Consider the following 21,502-nt stretch of genomic DNA (forward strand, 5'->3'; position numbering starts at 1 on the left):
AAAACTCCCAGTGAAGGCCATTCCATGACTCTTCCTTACCCATCATCCGGACACCCAAGTGTCTGGAAAAAGTGTTGGCACTCAGGACTGCAGCCTGTGGGCAAGTTTTGGCATCTGCAACTGGAAGAGCAGGTCAGCTCTGGTGACTCAGTGTCACCACCGCAAGAGGCTGCAGCAGCACAAAACTCCCCAGCACTGGACAGCTGAGACTGGCCAAGCTGCTGCTATGGTTAAAACCCTTAAAATAGACCCTTTTATTCTTAAATCATGAAAGAAACACATTTCCCCCGAGGAGCAGCAGAGGGTTTTTGCTGTCTGTGCTGGTGCTGCCTTGGGTGGGAGTGGGATCACAGAGCTGTAGGACACAACCTGCCTGGGCATGTGCCACGTGGGCTCTGTGGCAGGAATGGACAGGGGGTGCTCCAGCAGGAGCGAGAAATGAGGGACTTGGTCTCCCCAAAGGGCTGCTGTGAACTTCACTGGATCCTCCTGTTCCCTCTGCAGAAGGTCCCTGATTCCCTGGGACAGAGGGAGCAGGACAGCAAAGTGACTGACTGTGTACAGGGGCAGGACAGGGACCAGGAGCCTCCACTGCCACCTCTGTGGGGAGAGCACCCACCTGCCAGAGGGGAGGTTGGCAGGGGCTGCAGGAAAGGCTGTAGGGTTTAAAGGGGCCAGGGAGAAGCACAGATGGAGCAGGGTCACAGCCCTGGCAGAGTCCTGAGAATGCTGAGATGATTCACTCTGGCAGCTGTTCCCAAGCCAGCACTGGGGAGAGGCGGCTCCAGGGGGTGACAGGGGACAGCAGGGACAGAGGGATGTTCTCCCCTGCTGCAAGGGAAGTTTAGGGCAGCTTGGGGTGAGCCAGGGCTCTGCTGTCACTCTTCCCTCAGGAATGTTCCCACCAGATTGGCGGGTGCCACAGTTTGGGGTGAGACATCTGACACTGCTCTGTTTCACATGGTGCCAGGGACTCGTGCATTTTTTGCCCCTTGGGAAGAAACTGTCTCTTAATGCAAATGAATCCCCTTGATGCCACTGGTTCTGCTCCCTGAGGAGCCGAGGTGCTGGGTGAGGTGACATCCCTGGTTTGTGCCCAAGAAAAACCTCGAGCGGATCGGACACGGAGTCACCTCCAGGCACAGATCCACAGGTGCCCATCTGTCTGAGCAGCTGGAGCACCCACAGCCACACTCCCTGTGCCACGGCCAGCCCAGGCCCCTCCAAGGGGCCACACTGCTGTCCCACCACCTGCTCTCTGCTCCCTTTACCTTTTCACCGGAGCCCAATTCCCTAAGGCCCGCTGGAAAATTCCTGCCTTGCTCTGCACCAACCGACTTGTCTGTTCTCGTTTGAGCTCTGAGAAATTCACAGCCATTTCTCCATGGCCTCCTCCCCCTTTTTTTTTATGTAAAGGGGCATTTTGGTCTAATAATTGTGTTTTAAAGGCAGACTTATCCAGCAGGTCCCACACTAGCACAGCCAGAGGTGTTTGGGGGGAGTTTTGCAGCACAGGAGGGACATTTATGTATTGATTTCCCAGCCTGAATTCCTGCACATATTTCCCAAGGCAGGAGCCAGCTCTGTGCTTTGGTTCTCTTCAGCCTTTGAGGGGCAAAAGAAAAAAAACAGGGACAGGTTTGCCTGGAGCAGGAAGCAATTGGTGATATTTGCTTTCACTCCAAGCTAAAGCCCCACACCTCCAGCTTCCTGCTCCTGCACCACCCCTGAGCAAACATTATTTATAGCAGCAAGCAGCAGTTATAGCTTTGCCCCTTCTTGACCTGGAAGTAATTGGTTAATTGAGTTAGACAACAAACCTCAAGACACTCACATGGTTTCCTTCCACCTTCTCCCAGGGAGCTGGAGAGTCAAACTTCTTCTATCCCAAGCTGGTTAAAAACATCAAACACCTCAGAGAGAGCAATGTTTACTTCCCCACCAGGAAATTTGGCCCTGTTGAACCTTCTTCAGGGCCAACAGCTCCTATTAAGCTGCTGCACCTGGGGGGGTTGCTACCTTGCTGGAGCTGGAGCAGGTGGGGGTTCTTTGGGGAGGTTTTCCTGAGCTGTGCAGAGGCTGGGAAACCATGGAAAGCTTTGCTGCTTGCTGGTGGGAGCTGTGCTCTGAGCAGAGGCGTGTGAGCTCACCAGAAAACTGAAATTTTGGTCTTTGCAGGTTTGATGATGTGCTGATTTTGTGGTTGTAGAGGTTCTCTGGGTTTGTGGGCCCCAGGGCAGGGGTAAGGATGAGCTGAATCAAGCACATGCCTTATTCCCAGCCTGAGATCCCCAGGCTGTGCTGGTCTCTGGTGCAGGGTCTGGCACGTTCCTTGGGTGATTGTGCTCTCAGAGGTGCTGGAGTTGGGCTGTGAAGGTCCTGTTTGTGCTGAGGGTGTGCAGGAGCCTTCCCAAACCCCAGAGCCAGCAGCCAGGCTGTCTCTGTGCCTTTCAGGAGAATTTTCCTGGATGGAGGCTGCAATGAGCTGTTTTCTTGCCCGTTTTCAGTGTCTCTATGTGGTGGCAATGGCTTTGGAGGACAATATCAGTGTGGGACATAACTGGGTTTCTGGCTGCAAAGATGATGGTTTTGACACTGATCTAAGTGCCTCTGCCTCCCAGTGTCCCTCTGCCCTCGTGTCTCTTTATATGTGACTAATGTTTATGAGTCTCCATGGATGTGTGACACTCTTTGGGAAGAGGAGCCTCCTCCCGTGTATAGCAGAGGGGTTTAAGCATATGAGGGAAACCCACCTTGGTGGGCTCCTCTTTGGGGTGGGGGGAGACCCCCACCTACAGGCACGAGTGACGTTACAAGGCAACTCCACAGTCTCCATGCCTGAGCTCTGTAAAACTAAACTAAACCCACAACAAATCTGTTTAGCACCTAAAATGTGACCAGATCTCCCAGAACAATCCCTCTACACAACTGGTTATCTCAGTGCAAGCAGAATTAACGTAGGCTGGAGAAACTCCTAGTGCTGCTTGCTTGAATCCATGGTCTGTGTGGAGTCTCACTTGGAAAAGCTTCTGTGAGGGCTGGAGGAGCCGAGTGGGATGGGTGAGCTGGAGTTATCCATGGACACAGGGACACTGCTGCAGCCACTGACCGAGGAGAAGCCGGACGGTCCTGTCCAAGCACAGCTGGGCCAAGAGCTTCCCTCTGCAAGTGCAGGGCTCGCACAAGGAGCAAAGAGGACTTTTTGCAAGCAATTCTCCTTGGCAGCTTTCAGATGTGCTCTGGCTTCTGGTGAGGAAGGAATCCCAGCTGGATCCTGCCTGCTCAGTGAAGGAGCACCGAGAGCAGAGCGCAGCCCTGGGAGCTCCTGGCCTCCACCCCTTCCTGAAAAACACTCTCAGCTTCATCACAAGGAGCCAAACATCTTCTCTTCCTTCCAAAAAATCAACGTGGAGGAGTGAGCAGTGGTGTCAAAGCCGAGGTTTCTGTGGAGCCGTGTGGGAATGCAGCAATCACGGCACCTTCCTCTGCAGCATCGGAGTCTAACTGCAGGAGCAGTTATAAGAGGATTAGATGGTTTTGATCATTTTTGCAGCTGCACTTGCTGTAACCAAGAGGAGAAATCCCAGTGCCTTGGGGGGTGAGTGTGGGGCTGGGAGGGAGTGTTGCCTTGGGACCTCACAGCTGGGGACGTGCTCAGCCCCCGCTGTTTTACAGAGCCACAAGGAGCTGTCATTCCTGCAGCTGGAACAGTGGCACTTGGATCCTTTGAAGATCCAGGCTCCTGTGGAAAACTCACTGTGAGCCAGCCTGGATGCAGACTGAGCTGCAATGATGGCTCCAGAATGTCAGCTCCCACATGGAAGGTCCACGTCTCCCCAGTGCCACAGCCTGAACAAGGAATGCTGGAGGAGCCCTGCCAGGTTCAGACCCAAATATGAGAGGGGAGATCCCTCCTTGGACATGACTCAGGATTGCTTTAGCAAGGAAAACTCATTTCACTGCACAGTCACATTTCAGTTCTCACATATTTAGTGTTGTTGGAGTCCCAATAAAAATACCTGACTGTCCCCTGCAAATGGGCCCTGCAGAGACACTGGTGATGCACTGCCAACACTGCAGTAGGAATCTCTCCTGCTTTTCCCAAGGGACACCTCTCATGAGCCCTGGGCCCCCAGAATGGGCTAGGGGGGAGTATGGAACCCCTTAATCCCTTTTTCCAATACTAAATAAAAATGTGGCCTTGTGACCAAGGCAGAAGACATCACTCCTTGAGCCACATGGAAGTGCTTGGCCCTGCTCACTGAAGCTGCCTGGGCTTCTCTTTCTCCATGGATGGAGCCTCTGATGATGCTCTGCCTGGGACAGGTGGGTTCCTCCTAAAGCCAAAATCCCAGATCTGAGCCCCAGCTGTGATGTGTTGGAGGAGGGGAAAAGTTTCACGTCTCATTCCCAATTTGCCTGATGATTTGAACACAGTCTTAGTGAACAGGAGAAAGAGCACCAGAGGTAACAAATTCAACCCTTTCCAAACACAGTCATGTGGTTGTCATCTGCCAAAAACATAAACCAAGATCGTAATCCTAAATTTGTCCTTTGAATGTACCTGTGCCTGCTCTGAAGTAGTTCCCTTCTAATCCCCAGGGATTAATACTGCAGTGCATTGAAACATCTGAGGTGAAGGGGCACAGTGGAAATTCCTCACGGGCTGGTAATAATAACTGAAAGCTGCTCTGTGAAGCAAACCTGAGACTGACTTGGTTTTTAATGGACATCTGTCTGTAGGGGGAAAAAATGCCATGGCAACTGGCTTTCTTGTTGGCACGCCTGCCTCAGCACAGGGCTGGGAGAGGATGGGTATTGGAGGGGCTGTGGAGCTGTGCTGAGAAACGCGGAGGTACCGCTCGGCCAGGCTGGGAGGCAAAGGTTGTTTATGCTCTGTGAGCACCAGATCTTGAGGGATTTGAGAGCTAAATCTTGGCATAACGATTGCTTTGTGTGCTGCTGCTGCTGCTGCTTAGCAGGCTGAGTTCCCCCCTCCCTTTTCTAAAAATGTGAAATCTAAAAGAGTAAAGGGCTTGGGTGACGATTTCCTGGCGTTTTGCTGGGCACAGTTGGTGTCTCCCAGTTTGCAGCTCTGTCACCAAACAATCCCTCTGAACCCACGGCTTTGTCACACAGATCCTGGAGCTTTGCTGCTCCAGGAAAGAATTGCCCTTGTCCAGTGTTCTGAGGAAATTAAGAGCAAGGGTCCCTAAAGAGTTGGTTATAGCTGAAATAAGCTCTGGCACTTCTGCACTTCTCTCTTGAGCTCCATGGACATTAGGGATGGACATTAGGGATGGACATAAGCATTTTCCTTCATCTCCTGTTGGTTGCAGGAGAAGCAGCTGGCACACATGGTTCAGCAGGGACATCCATGCCCTGGCAGCACTGAGCTGGAGGAGGATACTGCAGGGCTGAGAACTGGGAGGAAATAGCAGTAAAACCACAACTGTGGGTCCAAAACTGTATCTGATGGGAGCTGGGCTCTGCCTGGAGCTGAGCTGTGAATTTGGTGGGTGCTGCAGGCAATGAGAAGACCCTACACAGAGGTTGGGGGGGGGAGGAAAGGCAGAGGTGGCAGCAGTCGTCTCACCTCGTTGGTTTGGGGTTCGTGCTTTGGTTTTGCTCGTGGTCTTGTCTGCACCAATCCTGGTTTGACCACTGGTGTGTCATCAGTTAAACTCGGCAGCTTTGCTGACGAGCTACATCACATCTCTCTGGGAAGTGCTTCGTGTGTCAGAGCACCTGATTTGTTCTCCTAATATCCTTCCAAGTGTTTGGAGATCCCTGTGCTCACAGCACTGTTCACAAAGCTTAATTCTCCAAGAGGAGGGTCGGGGTGATGGGACTAAAGAACAGAGTGTGGGGAAGGGAAAACACACGTGTAGAAATGCTCAGTTCTCTGAGCTTCTCCAGCAGCTGATTTCGCTCCAAATAAATCCCTGTGCTGCTGTCCCTTTGTATCCAGGCATGTTTTGTCTCGCTGATGCTGTTGAGGATCACCCTGGGTAGCTCAAGGAAGGGAGCACAAGACCCAAGAGCAGGTTAGATCAAGGAAATGTTACATCATGTAGCACTTCCTGCTCAGTAATGATTTTATCAGGCTCATTCATCTGCCTATGCAAATTCAGCCTGCACACGTAGTCACAGATCTGAATGGAAACTGGATTCTTGGAAAAACCTGGATTACGGACAGGAAAGGCAAAATAGGACATGATTCTCCATTAGGAATTGTTGGTTTTCTTTTTTGACCACAAAGCAGGTGATTGAATCCTGAATATTTCTACAGCCAGACCATCATATCCACTGTTGGCTGTTCTTTGTTACATCACTGACAACCAAAATATCAGCTGTAATGGTAGGGAAGAGCAAAAAAAGGTGAGAAATTGATAGAGCCCAGTCATAAAATAATAAATACAGAATATTGGGAACGGTATGCAGGGAGAAGTAAGGGAATTGCGTGCCCTAACAGCAGTAAAATCCCATTACATGGGAAATTTGGGTGATTCCCTGTACATGTGCTCAGCACAGGAAGGTGAAGAGCACTGTCCATGCTGGTGGTCACTGGAGAATCCCTCTGCCACTGGAAACCAACCTGCAGGTTCTCTGGTGGTCCTTCCTGCTGGAGCTATTATTTTAAATGTTCACTTCTATATTTACTTTTAAGGTGGGTTTTTTTATGAAGATGCTCAACAAACAGCAAAGGGAGGGCACAATGAAAGCCAAACAGAGCTTAACAAAACAAAGAAGACATTGAAGGAGAAAACAAGTCAAACTGCAACTGCACTTGAGTCATTACTGCAGAGTGAACACCAGTCTATTCATATCCTGCTTTCCCAGCACATAATGGCACCCTAAAATGTACATTAGTATGTTTGTATCATGTCTTAGAAACCATCCCTGCCTGTGGAACTTATTCCTGTGTTTTTTGAATATCAAGGGCTCCCTCTTTGCCAGCAGGACCCCACAGCATGGCTGCCTCTTCAAACCACTGCAGGTGCTTTAATGGTTCTTAACCTTTAAACCTTTAGCCTCATAAATAGTCGCTAATTGCTGGGAGCTGTAAACATTCTTGGCTGAAAAAGCATTGCAGTAATGTCCTTTAAAAAAAAAAAACTAACATGAAGTGACCTGGATGTGTTACAACCAATCTCTTATCACACTTCCTCCTGCTTTCTGTTGGTAACTTTCTTTTCAAATGAAAACTGATGAAACACACTGAGTGCAAGTCATCTTGGCTCTTCAAGTTCCATTCCTGCTGCATTTCTCCCAGTGTGGCAGGAATTAGGGAGTGCTCCTTGCTTGAGGTCCACAAAAGCTGTGGAAGAATTTATAAACAGTACCCTAAGGAGGTTGGTTGATAGAAACATGGAATATCCTGAGTTGGAAGGGACCCAAAAGACACATCCAGTCCAACTCCTGGCCCTGCCCAGGACACTCCAACAATCCCATCCTGTCCCTGAGAGTGTTGTCCAAACACTCCCTGAGCTCTGGCAGCCTTGGGGCCATGACCATTCCCTGGGGAGCCTGTTCAGTGCCCCTCCAGACCCTTCAGCATCTTTGTAGCCCCCTTGGGCACTCTCTAACAGCTGTATATCTTTCTTATATTGTTATATATTATTATGGTGATATATTAGTCTTATATTGTTATGTATTGTCTTATATTGGTTAAGTGTTTTTTATGCTAGTGGATTTTACATATATATATATATACACATATATATAGGAAGGTCTTTTCTTAGCTGCTCTTAGGTAAAGTTACTTATCCCATCATATGCAGTGAATCAGATTTCTGTTTTTACAGTGAATGGTCCCAAAATTTCTGCCAGTCAGTGGTAGCACAAGCTGCCTTTGGCTCTGCAAGTGTTGGTGTCTCCTAAACTTTTGGGCTGCAGAAATCCTCAGTGTCCTTCTCCCTTGGTTTTGTGGCTGTGAAGTAGCAAAGTGTCTTGTGAGTTCACTAAAATGACTGAAAAATGTAGTTTCCTTAAATCACTGGCTCTGTTTAAGAGTATTCTCAATGGGAAAATTTTTCATGCTGAGCCCCTTTTGGGTAGTATCTGTCATTCAGCTCATAATGTGTTAACCACAAGGTTCCTTGGGCCTGTGAGGTAAAATAAAACAATCAGTTTAACAGTCAAAATTGTAGGGAAAATGCTAATTTAAGAAAGCTGTTCAATATTTGTTATCTTTTCCCCATTGTGTGCCACCCACAACTCTTCCAAGTGCATGGCAAAGCTGTTGCTTTAGGAGCAAGGTGTATAAATAATGCCTGCCTAAGAGCACTGCTCCTTTTTATTCCATTGGAATCCTGTGGGATTTCTAGAGCATTTCTATGAATAGATTAAACTCGGAGCATTTCGAGTAACCATGGCTATAAATCAATTTAGCTCTTGGTTTTCAAGTTGCATCTGCTCTTACTAATCCTGTACGTGCATAATTTGGTTTTTAATACGACAGGCCAGGCTTTATTTTTGTGTATTGGGATGAGTTGGTGAAATTACCACTCTCAGGTTCCACACACAGCTGCTGCACTGTGGATTCCTGCAGGGAGCCTGGTGATGGTGGACAGGTAACACGGAGCATCTCAAATATTTAATCTGTCAGTGCAATGCAAATTTTAATGTCTTTAACATTCGGGGAAGCCCTCTCTGCTCCAGAACCTGTAAGATGGAGGGGCACTGCACGGGAAGCAGCCATCCCTTCGGCCCCATCTTGCCGTCCTCCCGGAGCAGGGCTGTGTTTGACGGCGGTGGGATGTGTTTAGTGGTGGCGGCTCGGGATCTCTGCGGCTCAGGGCAGGGGCCGCTCTGCAGGGCCTGGCTTCTCCCCCGGCCTTTCACAGCCCGCGAGGGCTCGGCCATTTTTCCTCCATTTCGTTGTCTCTCGCCGCCTGGTTTCTTTTGAACGATGCGCTGCGGGCCGAGCCCGCCGCCCTCCCACCGCCGCTCGCTGGGGCCCGGGGAGGGGCGAGCGCGGCCGGGCCGCACCAGGCCGCGGCCTGCGGGGCCGCAACGCGGGGATCGCGCCCGCGGGAGCCGCACCGGGAGGTGCAGGGGGGACCCTCCCGGTGCCACCGGCGGGCGCGGGGGGCTGTGCGGGCTGGGGGCCCCTCCGGCACCGCCGGGGCCTCACGGGCGGGCCGGGCCGGGCGGGCGCTGCCGCCGTCCCGCGCCGCCGCCTCACGTGTCCCCCCTCCCTCCCCGCCCCTTCACCCGCCGCAGCACCGCCGCCGCGCCCTCCGACTTCCCGTAAAGAGTCCGCAACGCCCGCCCGCCCCAAGCCCGCCCCGCGCCCCCTGCCCCCGCCCCGCCGGCCCCGCGGGGCAGCCCCGAGCCCGCGGGTGCGGCCGCCGCGCCCCCCCGGCCCCGCTGCTCTCCTCAGACCGCGGCGCGGCGCGGCCGCCGCCCGCCCCCCCTTCATCCTCCCCCCCTCCCGCGGATCCCTCCGCGCCGCGCTCCGCTCCCTCCGCCCCGCTCGCACTGTTTGGGAGCAACCGGCCGAGCCAGCGGCGCCCCGGCCCCGCCAGCGCAGCGCGGACCGGCCGAGCGCACCCACAGCCCGGCGCGACCCCCGGCGCTCTCCCTCCCCTCCTTCCTCGCCATGTCCCTCAAGCAAGCGGCGGCGGCGGCGCAGCCCGCCGGCAACAACCGCAAGCCCCCCGGCGGCGGCGGCGGCGGCCCCGGCCTCCCGTCAGCCGCGGGCAGGCAGAACATGGGCAGGTGGGTGCGCAGTGCCGCGGGACCGGCCCCGGCTCCCGCTCTGGTCCCGGCGCGGGCGCCGCTCGCCCGCCCCCGCCGCCCCCCCCCCAACCCCCCCGCGCCCCGCACCGGCCTCTCCATGGGCGGCGGCGGCGGCGGTGCGGGGGGGGCGCGGGGCCCGCAGCATGGCGGGGCCGGGGCGGGGGCCGCGATGGCGGCGGGCGCGGCCCCGCCGAGGGGGTTCCGCAGTGGCGGGGCGAGGCCGGGCCGCGGCCGGGTTGCCCTTCAGGCGCGGGGAGGGCACGGCGGGGGAGGCTCCGTGGCGGGGGGCGCCGACGTGACCCGCCTGCCGAGGCGGCGCGGGGGGAGCGGGGGGCGCGGGGCCCGCACGTGCCGGGGCCGGCGCGGGAAGGGCCGCGGGCGATGGCGGCGGGGCCGGGGGGCGGCCCGGGCGGGGAAAGGGGGCGGCGATCCGGGGCCCCGCGATGGCGGCGCGGCGCCCTCGACTCACCCGGGGTGTGTGTGTGTGTATTTATTTATTTTAACATCTAAGGGGTGTGATTATTTTTTCTTATTAGTTTTTATTTTTACTTGTATTATTATTTTTATAATTCTTATTTTTAATATTATTTGTTATTATTATTATTTTTTTTTTTTTTAAATGGGAAGCGCAGTGAGATTCTCGCGGGAAGGCAGGCGAGGCCGCGCCGCTGGATGGTGGCTCCGAGGCCTCGCCTTCTCCCGGATTTTTGGGGCAGGGATCCTGCAGAGGATGAGCTCTCCCCTCTCCTCGCCCCCCCCCCCCCGCCCCGCACTCACTGCCCCTGGAAGATCCATCCCGCTCCTTCCCTTAGTATTACGTACATAAACCCACACCTATTTTCCCTTTCCTCTCCCTCAAATAATAAACTTGGTAGTGCCGTGAATTTTTCCGGGGCTGTGGGGGTCATAACAAATGATCAGAGTGGGACGGTAACCGTTCTGAAGGTCACAGTCGCTCAGAGCAGTTTCATTTCGGGTTTTATTCGTCTTCCTCCTCAGCTGAACGTTTATTCCCACTCAGTTTTGGGCCCTGGCAATAAAACGGAATTTACAGTGGCCCCATTGTTGGACATCACTGGAAATGGGGCTTTACTTTGTTCCCAGCCCGTGGAACTGGGAGCGGAAGAGCTTTGGAAGGGTTGAAAAGGACAAAATAAATAACAACAACAATACCTTGGCAGCTCAGGGCACCCATTTGATGGGTTTTACATGTGGCATTGGGCTGGACGTGATGTTTGCTGTGCTCTGTCCCTGCCAGCACACAGTGGCACTGTAGAGGTTAACCTGAAGGGCAACAAAACCCACAGCTGATTTTTTTTGGAATTCGGTCTGATGAGGAGCACTTGCCTGTATAGATTTGGGCATTTGAACTTCAATTTCACTCCCAAGTTTAATCTTAAAGCCACTGGATTTCTCCTACCAGTGTTGTATTTTTAGTTTTGCTGGAGAAATCCCACCTCAGAACTCCTTAAGGAGTCCTGGTGGGGCTGCTGAACAACTGACAGAGGTCTTCCCGCTCTTTTTTGTTGATTTTTCAAGTTATTTCTGAATGAGGGGTCTGTAAAATCACAGCCCCGTGGAACACCTTCAGAGAACTTATCCTTTTGCTGTCCTGAAGAGAAGTCCTGTCTTTTTGGGAGTACAAATTCAAGGATGGTTCGTGCTGCAAATCTGTCCATGTAAATGAAAAGCTGAGTGGCTTTTCTGTTTAAAAAATCAAAATTTAGGTGACCTGCATCTTCATACCAATTTGATGCATTGTATCATTTAATAGAAACTTAAAACATCTCCAGTTTTTGCCAAGCTTTCCTCCCAGCAGCTCATTTCCCTGCAGCCCTAGCATTCCCTTTCTTACCTTAAATACAAGAAAATGTTACTTTTCATGGCTAAGTTGCTTTTAAAAGCTTAGTTTGGGCAGAAAGCTCATGGATAATTAGCTGTCCTGGGCCTAATTTTCTGCTCTGAGTTTATTGCTGTAAGAACTGGGCTGAGCTTTTCGTCCTTGTACCTCTGATCATGAGTGGAGGGTGTTGGTCTCCATGGGCTCACAGTGATGGACATCTCTGTTTCATGTTGGGAAAGGTAAAATCTTGTGTGAACAAACAAGGCATTCCAGGGGTTTTCATTATACCATTAATTTCCCCTTTACATAAGGGGAGAAATCAGAAACGAAGGTACCTTTAGAAGTGTTCAAGAAAAAAAGAAAGATTAATACCTTTTTTATGAAGAGGCCCCAAGTGAAATGCTGGGTTTGATATGGCAGGTGGGCTGGGGCTGAAGGGGAGATGCCAAGAGCACAATGAACTGTAATTAGGGAAAGTGTGGACCTGGTTCCCAAACCTGCTCCCTGTGCTGGTCAGAACATTATCTAACATCTGCTTTTTGTGTCTTAGTTTTGTCCTTATGCAAGCACAGGAGGGTTGGCTGCCCTCTGGTTGGAAGTTGTATCCATCCCAGCCTTCCACCAAGCTCTTCATCCTTTTTTGTTATTAATTTCCCCCATTGTTATTTTGTTGAGGGCAAAGACTCAGGTTTTGGTTACAATTGTGGCAGAAGGGATTTTTCATTTTGGTAACTTTCTTGCCTAGCTGGACTTGGGGGTCATTTGAGAAGACACTGAAGTACTACCCTTTAAAAATGGCTTTTCCCATTAAAAACTAAAACAGAAATAATCCCATGGATGAGTCTCAAAAACGAGCTACACACACTTCTTGCCAACATTTATTTTCCTTTTTCCTTGACATCCTTTTTTATAAGCTTAAGGAAAGGCCAGGAGAGGTGTCAATCCTGTTCAGACTGAAGGAATTGGGAATATTGAGTGCCAAGGCAGTGGGATATAATGGGAGTGACTGTTCTGGAGGGCTGATCACACGTGCCATTCAGAGGGTTTCTAGTTTGTTCTCACGTCTTTGTGTGGGTTTTAGTGCAACTGTGCAAAACTGCTGAGCAAAATGCCTGGTTAACCTGCAGGTCTCTTCCCTTATCACTGAGAATGCACTTCAGCATGATATTATATCCCTGATTTTGAGTAACTTTTAATTTAACAACTGATTCATGGCAATGTAGATGAAGAAGGTTCTACAGTGACTAAGCCCATCAGCAGGTTACTGGTGTGCACTGGGTCAGACTGGAGGCAGGGTATTCCATATCTAGATGCTACAGAAGCTGTCATTTCTTGTGGAAACAGGAATTGACATTATTGATGTCAGTAGTGGGGGAAAAAACTACAGAAAACAAACCTGCAGGACTTGCATAATCTTAATTGACAGCTTCGGTTCATTTGACTTTATACAGCCGAACACTACACTGAAATAAAACCTTGTACTTCCGATTTCCCCCTCAGAAGAAAAGCTTTCCCAGCTCTCTGCACTAGAATTCTTTAGAATATCCTGTAAATTTGCTTTCCAAGCTGCAGTAAGATCAGTGCTCCAGAAACATCCATTCACTCTTAAATTGAGTACTCTTTGTAGCTGCACTTCTGCACTAGGCATTAATTGCAGGGTGATTGCATTTATTTCTTAGTCTCAAAGTGAAGATGCCACTGGAGAGAAAAGCTGAGACTTACTTTCACATGCAGGACTTTGTTTCCCTTGCCTTAGTTTTCACTTAACTGGGAAAATATAAATGTGTGACCTTGTTTTGCTTATACAAATGCTCTACTTGGCATGTAAACATAGGGAGGAGGAGGGATGTGAGGAATAGGGTAGGAAATACTCATAAAAATAGAAAAAAATGTGTAAGTTGCTGCTGGGGAAAAATATTTATTGTGCAGCATTTGGGCCCTGCTGGAGACTTTGACTCTTCAGGTGTCAGTGCTGGACTGAAGGAGTTGGCTACTAAGTGTAATTGCTTGATGGTACTTTGTAATTTCTGATTTTATGTATTTGCTACCCCAAAGCAAAAGGTTTCCAGGTTGGGTTTGCCAAGCTGCCCAGGTTTACCTTTAACCACATTTCTGCAATGCAAAGTGCATTTTTTTTTTAATTTTCCATACTTGCTGTAATGAAAATGGGGTTTTAGGTAGCAGTGCCAAATTACTACTGACCCTTCTGGATTCCCCCATTCTTAGTTTTACTCTCTTGTTCTAAATTATGTTAAACTTCTGGCAAAACCCACTTGCTTTCTGCTTTTGCAGAGGTTTTAAGTGTTTTTTTTTCATTTGATACATCAAAGATGTGTCAAAGGGTAGTTTGAACTTGAGTTTTCACCTATTGGAATATGAAACTCAAGTTGATGGCCTCAGTTTTAGGAGAAGACACAGTTTTGGCTGTATTGTTGAATTGGATTGGTGAATATCTTTATTTTTTCCTCTTGGTGAATGTCTTTCCTTTTTTTCCAATGGTTTATGTTTAACACAAGCTGGAAAGCAAGAGGCCAGGTCTTTAAAGAGATATGTTAGGTCAGAGGAACATAAAGAATTTCTGCAGGTACCTTAACCCTTGGCTGATGTAGAATTTGGGACCTTTTGCCAACATGGATGTGCACAAGCAGTTTATTTCTTAAAGAAATGTGGGTAGGAAGAGTAATTTTGGAAATGTGGTAAGAGATGGAAAATCCAGAGCAGTTGGGTTGATGCTTGGAGGGAACGCTCCAAACTTTCTGACCAGTCCGGCAACCCAGTTATTTAAGTTCTAAGAATACTTTGTCACTAAAAATGGGATGGTTTCTATTGCAAAGGCACCAAACTCTTTCCCTTTTGACCATTTCTGTACCTGATAAAGAAGGAGGATCTAAAATCCTTGAGACCAACAGATAGAACTGCTGAAATTGGTTGACTTTGGCCAAGTCCTGTGAGCGGCCGTGGTGGTTCCATTTCTGATTGTAGTAGAAGGACACGTCAGAACTGGACTGAACCTCTTGTTTGGGGGTTTCTCATCTGGTGAAATGACTTTCAGAAACAGAGGGATCATTCCTCTGAATACTATGCAAAAATGCTGTTCCAGGTTGCCATTTAACAAATGGCAGGTTTAGGAAATGGTGAGTTTCTTGTCTCCAGAGCAAGGTGAAGTTGTGAAGCTTCTATGGACAGTTCAGGCTGATGGTAGTTAAATAAAGATTACTTGCATTAGAATTTGTTTTTTTTCTCTGAGATTAGTATTCTGCAATATTCTGAGAATGACTGCTGGGCCCCCCAAATCTGTAGGTCCTGCCATCAGCAGATGTCACCAGTGTGAGGGATGCTCTGAGACCACATTTTGTTGCAGAAACTTGTTTTCTTAAATGAGGCAGGTGATAGTTTAGTGTATTTTCATTTTTTCTTCATTAAATCCTTTCATGGCTCTCTGATGGCCTTTATTTCTACCGAATTTATTGGAGAGTTATTTATGTTCATTGGGAGAGAAGTTCCTTTGATTTCTTGACTGTCCCATGAGCCTTATTTTTAAGGGCATGTTATTTTGAGGGGTAGATTGGTGTTTTCAAAAGCAGTTGAGTGCAGTTGACATCCAGTGAAGGTGTTCAAGAGCTCTGAGCAACCTGGTCTAGTGGAAGGTGCCCCTGCCCATGGCAGGGGCTTGGATTGAGATCATCTTTAAGATCCTTTCCAGCCCAAACCATTCTGGGATTCCATGACATTCCATGGGATTTAGATTTCAGTGTTGTTTGGATATTTTGAAACATGGACGTGATTCTTTGTGTCTCTTTAATGAAATGGTTGTGCATCAATAAGGTGGTTCTATTTTAAAAACTGATTTTTTTTTTTCAGTAGAAGACTTAATTTTGCCTCACATTGCGCTTATATTACTCCTGAAGTTGTAATATAAATCTAAATCACTAAGAGAAGTATTTGAAACTGGGACTTCTTGGTACAAGGAAGGAACTTAGAATTAAGACACACCAGTGGATCTGAAGAACTGGAGCTGTTGTGGACTTACCAGCTGCAGGGATGTTTTGGGACTCAGATGGCTGAGGTGAAGGGCACAGACTGATCCAGCTCAGCTTGCAGGGTATCTCGAGCATCCAGGTTAATTTAAAAGCTTATGGAAGTGTCCTGGGTGCTGCACATAGGCAGGTTTGCATTAAAAGGAGTCAGTGTTTTTGAGAGGATGGACAGACTTAATTACTTTATCTTGCTGGGTTGTGAGAGCAGTTGGAAACAAGCTCTGTGGGTAGAGCCTCACAACCAGGGCTCCTCAGTTATTTGGGTGGCCCTTCCTCTGACACAGTGACAAGTTCAGAGCCTCAGAGAAGGACCCTCCTAAGTAGGGGTTGAGCCTGAACTGAGGTTTGGTTTTGTGTGCCAGTAAGGTTTGGAATTTGGAACAATGGCATAGGCTTAGTATTTTCTTCATTTTCTCCTTTAGTTTATTGTAAGTAACCCCCTGCCTGCTAAAGGCACTTGCTGGCAGGTCAGGAATTTGGAGGATGAACTCAATGGGCCTGTAATTGTCAGGTTCTGCTCTATGAGAATGCTGGTTTTCCTGATCCCATTCTCAACTCTGTATTAAGATGGGGTTTGGAATTCTCACGTGGTAAGAAATGCAGCAGTTTGGGCAGTTGTTTTAATCACATCCCCTGTGTGTGTTTCATTCCAGAGGCCGCAGCAGTGGCAAAGGACCACCTCAGCCTACGGTAAGTTTGAGGTTTCTCCTCATTGTACCACTCCTGGTAAGAGGAAACAACTTAGAGACATAAGAATAGCAGATACTGGAATGTTCTCCCAGTTTTTTCCTTTGGATACTTTAGACTGAGATACAATTTTCTAAAGAGTAGCATCTTGCATTCATTTAAGTCTCCTGGGAGGGTGAAGGGTGGAAGGTTCTCTTAAACTTTTGACTACACTTACATAAATATTCTGCATTTTCCTGCAATTCTAGTTGTAGATGTGAATAACATTTCGCTTGAGGCAGTGCTTTTTGAACTAGTTCCTATTTGGAGATTCTAACATTGGCTTCTCCCTTAAAAGAGATTTAAGACAGCATTTAATTAAATAAAAATAACTATTTTGTTTAGCTTTACTATAAAATTGCTAACTCAGTATTCTCCTACCCCCAATGTCTTCAGTTATTCTCAAGGCTATATATGATTGAAGTATAGATGTGGCTTGACTTGTAGAACATCATTTTATCAGAGCTAAAGATGTGGATCTTTGAACTGCACCAATCAAATATTTGCCCATTTTTTATTGGCCTGCTTTTCAAAGATGGCTAATTTGGGGGTATGGAGCAGAAGTAGTAAGGTTTAAAAGGGCCACAGTTTACTTATATTTACGTTTATTGAAGATATCAAGGCACTTGAGTAAAAATAAAGAAGCTTTGAGGGAGTCTGGTGAAAAAGGCCATATGCAAACACTAAACATCATCCAAGTGTTGGCCTTCATGTCCTGTGTGCTGAGTGCTGAGCACAGGAGTGTCCTCAGACGTGTCTTTGCAGCCCAGGGAAGTGGCTGGCACACAGCAGTAAGTGGATTAAGGAGCTGACAGTTGAAAAGATGTGTTGTCAGTGGAAAAGCTCAGAATATGGTGAGGTCCCTGCTCATTTCACAAGCACAGAGTTGACAGGGAGAGATACCAGTTATTGCAACAAAGCACAGACATCCTCAGCAGTGAATGTGTCCTGGTGGTACCTGGTGAGCTCTCCCAGTCAGGGTTTCAGATCCTGGTGCTGCAGTGAATTGCTTTGGACTGTTTTAATGACAGGGTTTGTAGCAATTTGGCGCTCGACGATTCGATGGCTTTGGCTCCTGTTAACGGGTGTAATCAGGGCTGGGAGTTGAAAAGATGTGGTTCAGCAGCCTGAAAGCACCTTTTCACTTCTGCAGCACTTGGAGTGCCTTGCTCTTGACGGTTCTTAAGGCAGAGAGGGATGTCAGCAGGGCTCTTCCAGTCAGAAAACAAAGCCCTGCTGACGCCCCTCGAGTCTGTGCATGAGCTTCACCCAACCAGCCAGAGAATTTCAGTATTGAGTGATATTTCCTTGTTTATTGAGTGGGATTTTTATCTTGTTTGGAAGGGTGTTAGATCTTTAATTGGTCAGAGAAAAGCTAATGGTCCTTTAGAAATCTCCTGTGTCATATTCAATATTAATTTAAATATACGTTCTAGGTATATTGCCTGAGTAAGGCTTTGAACCAGTGTTTCTAGGAACTCATATGAAGGCCAGCATTGGTTTGGGTGCTCTGAATTTTAGAATTGTTACAAGTTTTTCTCCTGTATTCATGATTTCTTTCTTATTTTTCAGATTTCTTTCGATGGCATCTATGCAAACATGAGAATGGTTCACATACTCACATCAGTTGTTGTAAGTCTTCATGTTTGGAAGAGGGGAAACAGTTCCTGTAGTGACAGAGAATTGTTAACTAGTCCAGTAATTGTAATATGATGGAGCGAATATTAAATTTTAGGCACTTTCTGCCAACTTGATCTCAGTAATTCTGTATTTTTGACTTGGAAAGATTTTAATTTGTAGAGGTACAGCAGATTTCTTAGGTGCACTGGTCATATTTTGAATTTTCTGTTTTTAGAGAGGTTATGGGTAAATAAAATGGGTCTGTGTGCAGGGATTAGAACCCTTTCTCCCAGATTCCAAAGGAAGTCCTGACATGCCAGAATTAAGTCCCACATCTCCTTGAGTCCAGGTTAAGCTTTCATCCTTTTTTGTACCCACACATGGACAGATCTTGGTTTTCAGCAAGAACTTCTTTGTGCTTTAACTGGTCAAGAGTCTTGTAAGAACCAAATATGCTCCTGTGAGTATCTTTAAATCCCTCCAGAGCAGCACATACACACGCAGCTGTTTGCAGCTGCAGAGCACAGCAGTGGGTCTGTAAATTGGCAGGTGCTGAATGAGGAGATCTGACTGAAAATTGAGCTGTTTTTTTACACAATGCACTTATGTAAGGAATACATGTTTAAGAAAAATCACTGAAATGTCATTTGTGTCGTAGAAAGTTATATTTTCATTTTTTCTTGCGTTCTAGGGATCCAAATGTGAAGTACAGGTGAAAAATGGTGGTATATATGAAGGAGTTTTTAAAACCTACAGTCCTAAGGTAATTTTTTGACATTTTGACTCTTTATTTTCAAAGCTCCTGATAATCAGTGTTTGATTAAAACGTGACTATTTTGTTTAATTCGAATCTTTACTGTGAATTATTTTGACTACTTGCACAAGCAGATTGTAAATGTCTGGGGTTTTTTTTGCAAGTAGGTGAATTTATTGAGTAGCTGATGGTGCATTTATTGAGAGCCTTTCTGTGTGTCCCACAGTGTGATTTGGTGGTTGATGCTGCTCATCGGAAAACTGCAGAATCCAGTTTGGGGCCAAAACGTGAAGACATTCTGGAGAGTATCCTGTTCAAGTCTTCAGATTTTGTGATGGTGCATTTTAAGGATATGGATACCAATTATGCCAGAAGAGGTATATTTGTTTTTAAAATTGTTCGTTGTCACGAGATCATAAGTCAAGGTTTTTTCAAAGTAGGTGCTTCAGGATCCAAAAATTAAAGTTCACATTCATGTTCTTAATTCTTAGCGAGTACAAAACTCCTGAAATCTCAAATTTATCAAATATGTTTTAAATGGGTTGCAGAACCTTTGTGAGGTCACTTGGCTTTGGTGTCTGGAAGGCAAAGCCTTTGTAGTTTTACAAACCATTTTATAGATTCTGTGGGAGATCGACTTTTTTTTTTTTATAAATATCTTTTCTAAATTATGCTGTTAAATGTTATAGAAGAATCCGTGAAGACACAAATTCTTTAGAAAAAGATTCTTTTTCAGAGTTGATTTAGATACAAAGTCTATATTGAGTTAACTTCTGTATCTAAACATGCATTCACTGAAATATTCTAAAAATACTACTGCAAACAGAGCTCAGAGATCTTTAAAAATCCTCAACTTGTGTTTTTCATTTCTGCTTTGCTCCTTGTAGACTTGTAGGCTTTCCAAAATACAGAAGAACCTTGTGGGGTGGCAGACGGGTCTTAAAATCTTGAAGACATGGCTTGAAACTGTCAAAATTAAATTATTTTACAGGCAGTCAGGCAGTTTTCATACTTTTACTGTGTGACCTCCAAGCCCCTAATTATTTTTCTGGAACCTGAGAGTCTCATAAGTCAGACAGCTCAATTCCTGTGCAAATTTCTCTCTTTTGGGCAGCAAATTTGAAGGGTTTTTGTGCCTGTGTTGCTGATTTGCTGGGATAAAGAATAAAAGCAAATGCACAGCTTTGTGTGGGGGGTGGAATTGTATATGTGTACATTTACAGGTTGATTAACAACTCTCTCTGGGAGCTCAGTGGTTATTGCAACATGTTTTATTCCCATTATCAGAGACTTAGAGATGTGTAGGGACAGAGGACATTTAATGAGATCTTTCTCTCTTCACCTTGTGTGGATGTTCTTGCCTGATTTAAAGCTGAAGAATGAGAGGTTTGTTTTGGTTTTTTTTTTTCTCAAGGAATTTTGCTTTTCCCAGAAGATGATGCATAATGTCAGAGCAAGTGTAGCATTGAAATGCAGATAGGTTCCAGGTTCTGGATGGGACTTGGAATTTAAATTATACAAGAGCTGTTTTATAATGGGTCTGCTATGAACTTCACTTTAATGTTAATGCAAATGGGGCTCTGCCTTATCCAGTCTTCATAGATTTTGAACAGACTGAAGGAAAAATACGCTCCTGCTTCTAGGAATGGACATTTTCTAGAAGAAAATGACTGCTTCAGGTCGAGCAGTCCCTCAGTTCACTTTATTAGGTGGAATATCTTGGAGTGTAAATCTCTTAAGTACTGGAGAGGAGAGTTGAAATAAAGCTGTAGAGACTTGGAGCAAGATAAACTGGAAGGCTGCAAAACTTGATAACTCATAGTGGGTAAATTAGTCTGCTTTCCATTTTGTCTCGAAAATGTGTTATCTTGAAATGACACTTGAAAGTGTAACTCTGATCACACCTTCACATCAGAGCAGTGAGGGGCTCTCTGCTTCCTGGGTAATTAAATAAGCAAGGATTCAAAAGAATGGAAGTGTGTGAGTGTGCACACAGGAACTGCTGGCCTTTTGGTCATGTAAATAAACCCAAATCTTCATGGCAGTGGGTCAGATAAACCTGTGATTCACAGTGAAAACTTAGTCTAAACTCCTGGATGAGGAGATGGTGCTCCTTGTCTTGGGAACTGTCACTGCCTGGGGCTCAAAGTGGGACAGGGACAAATGCCTTTAAATTGTCTAACCCTCAGTGTTTTTTGGCTTTCACAGACAAGTAAGGAGACAATTTGGAAATATTTGATTGGAAAGGCTTTCTCTGCTTTAAAAATGTAGTCCAAGAAAGGGGCACTTCACGAGCTCTCTGTTGAGAGGCTTACCTAGAGTAGGGATTGTTGTCAGTCTCACCTGGAATAAGGTTTGTTGGGATCTCTTTGTGTAGTTTCTTACCCCTTAGGAGGCTGCTGGAATTTTGGGGAGCCCTAGAACTAAACTAAATTTCTGCAGAAATTTGTGTTTTGAAAATTTTAGTGCACCCTGGTTTCCCAGTTCAGTATCTGGAGTAATGTGGATTTTTATTCTGGCTTTTATTCTCTGCCGGGCTGGAGGAGTTTGGGCAAGAGACTCCTGAAGATGTTCACTGGATTGAGTCACAAGTCAGGCAATAGAGACTGGAAGAGGACTGGGAAAAAGCAGCAGAGAGAAAGAGAATGGGATGGAGAAGAGAGGAAAATACAGTTGTGTATGAAGAACCATCCAGCAGAGCCTGCCAGGCAGCTCCCAGTGCTATCAGAGCGGTGCAGCTTTGGGGCAGGAGCTGATAACTCGTCCTGCAGCTGCA

The 21,502-nt window shown here is 47.1% G+C and overlaps 1 protein-coding gene across 15 annotated transcripts in view; it reads left to right on the forward strand.

Annotated features, from left to right (window-relative positions):
- Positions 1–9,445: 9,445 nt before the first annotated feature.
- ATXN2 (ataxin 2) overlaps positions 9,446–21,502 on the forward strand; it is a 51,429-nt gene continuing 39,372 nt past the window's right edge. For 5 of the 15 annotated variants that reach the window (XM_064674955.1, XM_064674958.1, XM_064674961.1 and 2 more), the window contains exons 1-5: positions 9,456–9,725; positions 16,280–16,316; positions 17,925–17,984; positions 18,664–18,735; positions 18,953–19,103. In XM_064674955.1, the coding sequence (XP_064531025.1) occupies positions 9,607–9,725; positions 16,280–16,316; positions 17,925–17,984; positions 18,664–18,735; positions 18,953–19,103 (439 nt within the window). In that variant the 5' untranslated portion in view covers positions 9,456–9,606. Of the gene's footprint in view, positions 9,726–16,279; positions 16,317–17,924; positions 17,985–18,663; positions 18,736–18,952; positions 19,104–21,502 lie in introns of all 15 variants that reach the window. The other 10 variants (XM_064674954.1, XM_064674959.1, XM_064674956.1 and 7 more) reach the window with 6 other exon arrangements.

Source organism: Pseudopipra pipra, chromosome 18 (assembly GCF_036250125.1).
Source record: "Pseudopipra pipra isolate bDixPip1 chromosome 18, bDixPip1.hap1, whole genome shotgun sequence".
Taxonomy (NCBI): domain Eukaryota; kingdom Metazoa; phylum Chordata; class Aves; order Passeriformes; family Pipridae; genus Pseudopipra; species Pseudopipra pipra.